At 34.8% G+C, this 10,326-nt stretch overlaps 1 protein-coding gene across 2 annotated transcripts; it reads left to right on the top strand.

Annotated features, from left to right (window-relative positions):
* Positions 1–328: 328 nt before the first annotated feature.
* Positions 329–9,949, top strand: LOC133668609 (D-xylose-proton symporter-like 2). Of its 2 annotated transcripts, XM_062088564.1 has the most exons (14): positions 329–564; positions 812–912; positions 2,306–2,384; positions 2,726–2,785; positions 2,990–3,056; positions 3,149–3,273; positions 3,447–3,548; positions 3,703–4,071; positions 4,154–4,201; positions 4,308–4,370; positions 5,683–5,763; positions 5,967–6,065; positions 7,043–7,180; positions 9,540–9,949. In XM_062088564.1, exons 1-14 carry the CDS (start codon positions 520–522, stop codon positions 9,669–9,671), a joined length of 1,509 nt encoding a protein of 502 aa, XP_061944548.1. In that variant the 5' UTR covers positions 329–519; the 3' UTR covers positions 9,672–9,949. The 2 variants fall into 2 exon arrangements, with proteins under 2 accessions (XP_061944548.1, XP_061944549.1); XM_062088565.1 differs by lacking the exon at positions 2,726–2,785.
* The last annotated feature ends 377 nt before the right edge of the window (positions 9,950–10,326 follow it).

The following is a 10,326-nucleotide window of genomic DNA, read 5'->3' as shown; positions in this document are numbered from 1 at the left end:
AAAAATATGTAGGAGAGTACAATTAACTCATTTAATTTGGTTTTGTTAATCATCATTATTAATTGTTAAAATTGATTAAAAATACTTGGATGTTAATGATTTTTTTATAATATTTTTATCTTGAAAATATAATAATATATTTTAAAAAATTAAATTAAAGTAAAAAATAAAAAAATATTAATTTTTTTTCATATTTTAAAATACAAAAATAGACAAGTTGTTAGATCTTATTTTTTGTAACATCCATTTGGTCGATAAAAGGACACGTCTTTGAGTGTTTTTTTCCCCTTTTTTCTGCGGGGGTTGGCGCCTGGGGGGGGGGGGGGGGGGGGTTTGGTAGTCCCTTCAAATAGAGAGAGAGAGAGAGAGAAGAAAACCTTCACCTTTTTTCCTTTCCTTCGCTTTCAGTGTATTAATTAGCATATCCAAACTCTTGAAGCCTGACGTAAGCTTTACTCTTTCTCTTTCCTGTTCTCTTCGTTTTTTTCTTCAAATTTGTTCCTGGTGTGAAAGAGAAATATGGCGCCCGATCCTGAACAGCCCACGCTCTCCTCCCTTGGAAAGGTTTCCTATTTCTTTCTTAATGGCGTTTTTACATATTAGTAGTTGACTGCTTGGTTGCTGAGAGAAATTGAACGGGACGATTCCTTAAAATAACTTTTTTTAACGAGTCAAATTCGAGGCTGGATTTTTCTGACTTGTAAACGAATTCCCATTGCTTGACTGGGAAACCAAACTGGATAGATTGAACTAAGGTTATTGTTATTATTGTGATAACTATGAATTGCTGAAAAGGGCTTGTGGTGATCAGGTGGGGAAGTCCTCGGGAGAGATTGGTGGTGTAGAAGAGCCTCTTCTTAATGGGGGGACTCACACTTCAGAGAATTACTCTCTTGCTTCTGCAATCTTCCCGTGAGCCTTTATTTTATCTCAGTTGTGATGTGTTTTTCCTTTCCTTTTCATTGGTTTTTGAAATCATTGTTGTATGCTATTGTCTGTCACAATTGTCAACTCAACACTCTTAAAAACCATGATCATAGTATTCGATGACTGGTTGCCCATATTTGTTTCCCAGTCTGCCAAATGCATAAACTCTGATTGTGGAATTGAGATTATTTTGTTTTTCCTTCTATCCTGTTGAATTAAAAAGGATCAATAGTTTTGTTTTGAAATGTCTTGGATCCCTCTCTCTCTCTTTTTGGTGTTGTACTTCTAGTGCTTTTAAGACTTGTCTCCTTAGCTGATATTCAGTGGCATTGGGCTGCTTTTGAATGATGTATTGTTTCTTCTATCATAAAAAAAAGGTGTTCTGGATTCAAATAAGCCAGCGTTTTGATTCCAGAGTTCTTAGTTTAGTACAGAATTGTAAAGATTGAAAGATGCTAAATCTCGTCAATTGAATTGAATATAATGATAGGGGAAAATAGCATTTTAAGATTTCCTAGCTCGTTGACACTTGAAACAATTCCTCTGACACAGACCTTTGGTATCACATTTTTACCTCTTAGGAGGTGATTTTTAGTCAGGTTATTCATATGCCTTCAAAAATATGTCGAGACTTGTTGTGCTTTAACAATATCTTTAAAAGTTTCTTCTAGATAAATAACAGTTTGTAAAACATATTTTTACCACCTGTGACTTTAAAATTCTGAGATAAAAGGGTTGTCCATCCCAGTCGGTGATTTTAATCTGGCGTGGAAGGGCTGGGAGGAAGGAAGGCTTAGATGCTGAGTTGCGGGGACAGAGTTTGTTAACATAGTTGTATGGCTGAGAATATCAAGATGACAGGAAGGAGAAAAGGTTGCTTTTGGATATGGTGAGACAGTGAAGAAAAAGAGGAAGAAACTATATGCAGTGAAGGGAAAGGAAGGGGAGGCCTGGTGATACTCAGACCTAAACACTCAACTTCAATTTATTCAACAAAATACTAATCCCAAGAGTGCATCTCATTTGTTTATTTTTGTAGACATAATCCATGGAACATAGTTTTCCTCTTTAACATGCTAAAACTAAGAATTTGACAAGTAATGAATATCAACTACAGTTTTAACATACATGTCTCACTGAAACAAGGGAAGAAAAGATATTGGTGATTGAACTTATGATATCATTATGCTGTTTTCATTTGTTTTTGACCTGCAAAGAGAGAAGTAATGATATCAACATTGACTTTAAACACTTTCTATGATCACCTTGAGTTCTGTCACTCGAATTGAATAAGTTGTGGCTAACAAATTATGTGGTCATTATTTCATTAGCATTTTTCTACCCTGTTAGTACTTAAGGAGTGCCTTATTTTTCTCAGGTTTCTGTTCCCCGCTCTTGGAGGACTGTTGTATGGTTATGATATTGGTTCTACATCTTGTGCTACAATATCAATACAGGTGTGTTTTTTCATGAGATTAGTAGGACCTATGGAAAGATATTTCTTTGGTGCTCATCCATTTTTTTCTAGTGTACACTGACTTGTTCCTATATGTATTCAATAAAAAGTATGGTCCAATGGCCCAACAGATCTATCATTAAGACTTTCTAGATTGAAGCGTTGCAATAGTGATTGGAAGCATACAATAAGCCTCATTGCACATCCCACTGTGTCTTGTAGTAAAAGAGCAAAAGGGATTAAAACTTATCAAACTTTTTCTTTGATTGTACAAGGTATTAGAAATAGCGAACCTCTTTGTCTTCGCTTTCTAACCTGTTAATTCCTTTTCTTGTCCTGCAGTCAGCCACGTTAAGTGGTATTTCATGGTACAACTTGAATTCTGTGGACATCGGGCTCATTGTGAGTTTGTATTGACTTTTATTCATTTATTTCATAGACTGACTTCTTGCTGTACCCGCACCCCTACCACCCATGCACACACATGGGCGCGCACTGGCTACTTCTCCCTCTCAATCCCCACCAAATCCTGAGTTGATCAAATTTCTGTTTTATTTTTTTAGAACAATTACTTCTGTTATAAAACGTGGCCATTTTTTCTTGCAGACTAGTGGATCACTATATGGAGCTTTGATCGGCTCTGTCTTGGCCTTCAATATTGCTGACTTTCTAGGTTAATTGTTTCTCATTTTTAAGTGACAAATATTAGATCAGTGATAATATCCTTTTCTTGTTGAAGTTGAAATAGATTAATTTAACTTGAAGGGAGAAGAAGAGAGTTGATTCTGGCTGCTTTCTTATATCTTGTCGGAGCGCTTGTGACAGCCCTAGCACCTGTCTTTGCTGTTATGGTGATTGGGCGGTTTGTATTTGGTATTGGAATTGGATTGGTAAAACACAATTTGCTCTTCTCTTTTACATTATACATTACCTACCAAAATATTATGCATGCTATTAATGCTTATAATTAAAAACAAGAGTTCTATTGCAAACTTAACCTGGATTTATTTGTATAGTCATGTATCTTTATGTAGAACTTAATCTTTGGTTTCTCTTCTTTTAGGCAATGCATGCAGCTCCAATGTACATAGCTGAGACAGCTCCAAGTCATATACGTGGTCAACTAATCTCTCTGAAAGAGTTCTTCATAGTACTTGGCATGGTTGTAAGTTCTTAGCGCTGCTTTTAAGGACTTGGGATATTTTCCAGGGCTTACATTCTTTGGTGCCAACAATTGCTGTTCCAAGAAACTTTCTGCGTGAGCTTCTATATATTTGTTTTAAAAGATCAAAACAGTAAAGAACTAAAATTTTGTGCAGGGAGGTTATGGAATTGGTAGTCTATTAGTTGATACTGTAGCTGGTTGGCGCTATATGTATGTAGCCAGTACACCTTTGGCAGTAATCATGGGGATTGGAATGTGGTGGCTACCAGCATCACCTAGATGGCTGCTATTACGTGCCATACAAGGAAAAGGCAGTATGCAGGAGTTAAGAGAAACTGCAATATGTTGCTTATGCCGGCTCAGGGGTGAAGCTATTGGTGACACTGCTCCTGCGAAAGTAGATGAGATTCTTGCTGAACTCGCTGTTGTTGGTGAAGAAAAAGAAGTTGCACTAACAGAAGTTTTCCGAGGAAAATGCTTGAAAGCCCTCACTATTGGTGCAGGGCTAGTTTTGTTCCAACAAGTATCTCTACTACTGAAATGATATCATATAGTATTCTGAATCTATTTCATTATTGCTTATACAGAATGTATGTTCATGACAGATCACTGGGCAACCAAGTGTGCTGTATTATGCTGCATCAATTCTTCAGGTACTCCTTTGATTATGTAGTATACTATAGGAGTATCAACACAGCTTTCTCTTTCACTTGGCCTTTAACTTTCGTACTGATTTCCTAACCCAATATAATATGATAGAGTGCAGGATTTTCAGCGGCATCTGATGCAACACGGGTCTCAATACTTATTGGTTTATTTAAGGTACATTCTTTCAATATATGAAGTGAAAATATCTATCACGAGTGCACCTTACTAAGTATCAGATATCAGAAATTAGAAAATTTCAGGCTAGACTACAGGATAGAATTATAATTCTTTTTGGATGACATAATTAATTGCTTCTTAAATCACGGGTACAGTGGCAGTGGTGCTTGTGGTCATGGCATCATGAGCCATTTGGATGTTCCATAGCAGTCGTGGACACTATAGGCATGGATTGTTAACATGTTTTAACAAGTTGTTTCCATTGTGCAGATTTTTAAGTAATTTTAATAGAAGGCAATTCTAATGGTATAAATGAATAAATTCCTTTGTTTTACATGATGCTGAACTTTTAGCTATTTAGTTTAATTACATGCTGATTTACAAGATTCTACAAAACTTTAGTTAAAAAAAAAAGACTACTGCAATTGAAACTTTTCCAGTATAAAAGCATTAAAAAAAACCCAAAGAATATTCTCTTCTAAAATCTTAAACCAAAACACTTAAAACTTTCAAGTCCAATGAATGTAATGACTCTGACTGTTTCATAGCAGTTGCAATGGCCACATAACAGACATTACAGATGTGATTCTGAGATTCCTGTTCTGTTACATATTCTATTTTTGTACTTGATGACTCTTTTTAACTGTATGTAATGGAGGCTTCTTGTGAGTCAACTCTTTGGAACAAAATTTTCAACAATTCCGTAAGTGCTGCTGCTCTTTGTTCGGCTTCCATAAGGTTGCGTTTATGGAGACCACAACTTTTCTGCTATGAGAGAGTAAAAAGAGTGGTGGCATTAGTTTTGTTCCATGTTTTTTGTGCTTGTGCACGTGTACATGCATGTGTGTTCTAGCTCTTGTTTTATTGCTTCTAATATTGTAAGATGGATGTTTAATTGCAAGGCTGTTTATGTTTCTCACTGATGCAGCATTATAATCTCCCATAAATCTGGATAAAACTATTCATACATGTCTCTTCAAAGTTTTCAAGTATGGTATGCATGGGTCTGGTCACTGTTTTTCAAGAGGGTAGATGAATTGTTTGAAAGCTTCACATTACATAATCTCCTGTGCATCATTAGTGTAACTTGCAGAATTTTATTGTTACTATTCTCCCTTCTAACAAACTAATCATTCAAATTTGGTAGATTCCCCTTTTGAATTGATGTCATGCTGTCATTATTTTGAAATTAGGATGAGCTTTTATTGTGTGTGTATTCTTCCAAGTGATGCGTGAGCATGTTTTCTGTTCTAAAGGTAGTCAATTTCTTTCTCGGGGAATTTTCTGAGATGGGGTTTTCTTTTTGTAGTTAATCATGACAGGAACAGCTGTTCTTGTTGTTGATAGACTTGGAAGGCGACCTCTACTACTTGGTGGTGTTTCTGGAATGGTAAATAAAGGCTGCCCTGTCTCTCATTTTTTTTGTTATTTATTATTTTTTTTCTTATTCCAAGGCTGCACCTGCAAGAATGCAAAAGCTACTTTTTTGATGAAACATGAGATTTGGGGTTTGGGGGACGAGCCCAATTACTGGTAAGAAAAAATTCAGGCTTTTGTAACTGTGCTGAAGTACACGCTATATTTCCATGACAGGTTATATCTTTATTCCTCCTGGGATCATATTACATTTTTCTGGATGATGTGCCAGTTGTGGCTGTTGCTGCACTGCTGTTGTATGTTGGATGTTATCAGGTAGTCAAGCAATAAGAAAATTTCATCCCATAATATTCTGCTTTCTTATGTCTGTAATTTAAATTATCGGATACCCATTGGGTTAGCACGAGGATCATGAATATAATTGTGGGAATAGAACTATGTTGTTTTTTTTAGAAATATAAACCCTGATAAAGAACCAAGAGATGGAGGAGACTTAAATAAAGGTAGCCAACTTCTGAAACCAAATTTCATCCCATAATATTCTGCTTTCTTATGTCTGTAATTTAAATTATCAGTTTGAGTATGTCCATACCCATTGGGTTAGTATGAGGATCATGAATATAATTGTGGGAATAGAACTGTGTTTTTTTTTTTTTTAGAAATATAAACCCTGATAAAGAACCGAGAGATGGGGGAGACTTAAATAAAGGTAGCCAACTTCTGAAACCATGTTTGTTTGATTAGTCAATTATAAAGCCTGTCTACTGCCTTCCATTTTCTAACTTGGGTGATCTGTATACGCCCAAAGTCATTACAAAATTCAGAAACCAAACATCATAGAATAATTTGAGAGGGGTAATTTTGAGGAGGAAAGTAGAATTAGATTCTTGGTAGAAGCCAGTTCCACTATTTAATCGGAGAGAATAAAATTCCAAAAAACCACTTGAAATCTTGAGTTACAAATATGAAACCAAATAGATGCCTTTGGAACATCATTCATAGTATCAACTATTAGGGTACAAATGATCATAGCAATTTGGTCAAGTATCAGAGGATTTTTGGGTTAAGACAACTTTAGTTCCTGGAAAAGAATGGAAAGAATTGCCATATTTGTGTGATTTTCTGCATGTTGCTCCATTTAAAAAAATAATAATTTCAGTGATTAATTTCAGCAATTTGTTTTAAGTTACTTCAGAGCTCATGGTTTTTTCCACTTTCTGTCTTCTTGGTTTATAAATTTTTGTTTCAAATATGTTATCTTATAGTGCGCCTCGTAACATTGTTTTTTGCAGTTATCCTTTGGTCCTATTGGTTGGCTGATGATTTCGGAGATTTTCCCCCTACGCCTAAGAGGGCGGGGGCTCGGTATAGCAGTGCTTGTGAATTTTGGTGCGAATGCACTTGTGACATTTACATTTTCCCCTTTGAAGGTACACAATTTCAAAACCTATAAATGTTCCCAAAGATATTCCACTTTAAATTACTGTAAATGCCATTTTGGATACAAAGTGTGGTGATAAAGTACAAAAACATTATCAAAGAAAGAAATGAAAATATGTTGTTGGTGCCGGTTTCTGGCAAACTTGCTATAATCACTAAATTCCTGTCAGCTGCAATGGCAAATTTATAAGTAGTTTCATTGATTTTCCTGTGGATCTGTTATCTTATGTGGCGTGGGGGTTGCTTTTCTCTAGCATGTGCAGCACAAGCATAGATCTTTTTCTGAAGTCCCCATGCTGGAAGTGCTTTTCTTTTCGGACAGTAAATAATTCACAACTAAACATAAAAGCAGTGACTCTTTAAAACTTTTGATTGAGTATTACACCCTTATTTCTTTACTTTTCTAATACAAATTCTAATCTATCTATAAGAGTTTTTATCCATCTATTTAAAATTTAAAGCAAAATGTTTACTTTTGATGCTTAGGTTCTAACAAAAACTAAATTTTATTAACTGACTTATTCTATTCCACATCTGATCAGTTTTTTACTTTCTAAGAAGGCATGGTGATTACACTAGTCAAGAAAAATAACTTGGGGAGAATTCATTAAAATATTTGTATATGATTGTATATGATATTTTTACAATGTTAAAGAAAATGTGATAAAAATGTTCAAAAAAAGTTTAGATTTATAAAATTAATTAAATATTTTTTTTTTTTGACAACTTTGAATAATACACATGCCTATGCACAGGAGTCTTTTTTAAAAAATGCCTTGTGGTGGTACAAGTGTCAGTAAATAGGATATGTACACTTAAATAAGAGTAAAACAGACATTAAAAGAAATCGGAGACTTGTATCTATAAAGCAAGATGTCTTTGAAACCCCCAAATGAACCAGAAACCAGTAACTACTGAAGTAGAGAATTGACATGATTATTTGCTTGATCGTGATTATTGATTTTTCAAACCATTAAATGCCTGGTGTTTCTTTTTCTAACATTTAAATTAGGGTTCAAAGTATCTTTTGTAAGGCCACTTTTGACTTCCAGAAGTGTTTGAATTGGATAATCAATACAGAATAAAGAAAACCATGTTTTTATCTAATTTAATATATAAAACCATTAGTGAAGCAGATGATGAAATGTGGAAAAATATAAATATCAACATAGCTATACATTGACCAAAACCAAAAATATTTTTGAAATTTTGAAGTGGTAGAGGGTCGCTGCAAATTGTCTGTAGTGACTGCTTTCTATGGCTCTACAGCATGTTTTATTGGATTTCAATTCTGCAATTCGTAGTCAGAAAAGATTTCTAGGAAAACGCTTATAGCTGTAAATAGGCCTGAACATAGACGGGTCGCAATGTGAGACTACACAGACAAGAAAATAGTGACCGTACTGGAAGTCAGTCAGATAAGAAGAAGGTACTTCATCATAATGGTCTTGTGATATATAGAGAAGGCTGAAAACACTAACAGATGGAGTGATTTGGTGCAAATTAATGCTTTCGAAGGGTTTGAAAAGGGCACAAAGAATTAGGCCTTAGCTGTGAGATACGACATGATTTACACGAGCAATATGGCCTTCAATCGAGATTTTTGATTAATGGGATTCTCTATCTAGCTTGAATTAGCTGCGACAAAGCTTTGAAAGCTTTACTTGATTATTTATCGAACATATATATATTGTTTTGAAATAGATGTTTGGAAGGCTTTGTTTTCAAAATATCCACTGCATGTCTCCATCATTTGTTGTATTTGCCTCCCACATATGGTTTCTGTTTGGTTGCTTGATATAGATAGACTTTGTTTTCACTATGTTGTTTCTTATAGGATTGCATAATTTATGTAAAAGAAGGTTTCTGAATCTTGTCTAGTTGCATACAGTCATGGTTCTAGTGATTTTCTGAAAAAAATAAGGTTACGAGGTCACCTTTTCTAATTAAATGTTGAATTCTTCTTCTGTTTTATACGATGAATGAGTGCCTGAAACGCGAAGTCCATTAGCTGCATATTCAGAAGTTAAATTTACAACATTTAGTTTAGCGAAGGGTGGTATAGCGAGGAGCCTAAAGTTTTCAAGTCTCCACCCTTGTTACAATATTCTAATTTCCCTGCCTCAAAGTTCTAGATGCGCACCTGTTTTAACTTCCAGTCTGCTGTGGGTCGTTATTGTCAATGACTTGACAATTTATGTTCCTTTTTTCCCTTTGAGTTATTATCAAAATCATTCATTTTACTCCTTAATCTGCCTACTTTTTATTTATTGAGACTACTTGCATGTCTTTTGAGCGTCTCCGTGGATGTAGAAATCGTAGTTAATGATCTTATACATCTGGTTGCAGGCATTGCTGGGAGCTGGGATTTTATTCTATGCATTTGGAGTGATAGCTGTGCTGTCTCTCCTTTTTATATTCTTCATCGTGCCGGAGACGAAAGGGCTCACTCTCGAGGAAATCGAGGCCAAATGTTTATAGATTTTCAGGTGGTAGCTAGGGTATCTGCAGACCCTTTTGCATATGCAGGAAAAAGGGATGCCGTTTTACACTGCACTCTGTCCACGCGGTGTTGTTGCTTACAGTGACAAAAATCAACAGATAAGCATAATCCTTGATAATAATCACATGCTATTGGTTTGAATAATATGTAGTTTAGGTAATGTATCTTTCTACTTTGTTCACTATATCCTTTTGGATAATCTTTAGATATTAGCTTCTGAGAATATATATTTTTTAATTATATTGTCTGATCTTAATACCTTGTGGTTAGTTTTCAACAATCTAGCTCCAACAAGAATAGTTAGTACTTGGAGAAGACTAGCTATTCTAAAAGGATACATAGATTCTAGAGGGAAAAAAGAGAGGAGTTGTTATGCTTAAAAAAATATAAAGCAATAACTTTTCCAACAACTGAAGGAATCTTGAGATTGGTTGACATGGTAATTTGTACTTTTAATTGCTTTCTACTCGTTTTAAACTTATAAAAAAGTACAATTTATATTTTAATCTAAAGCTTATAATACAGTCTTTTATGTTTATATAAATATAATTAATAACAAATATGTTGTGAGAATTCTTCACTTAGATTTCGACCGAAAAAAATTAAATCGTGTGGTAATTGATTTTGTGGGTT

The sequence above is a fragment of the Populus nigra genome, chromosome 11 (genome assembly GCF_951802175.1).
Source record: "Populus nigra chromosome 11, ddPopNigr1.1, whole genome shotgun sequence".
Classification (NCBI taxonomy): Eukaryota; Viridiplantae; Streptophyta; class Magnoliopsida; order Malpighiales; family Salicaceae; genus Populus; species Populus nigra.
Note: the sequence above shows the minus strand (reverse complement) of the source record. Positions and strands in the feature narration are given on the sequence as shown.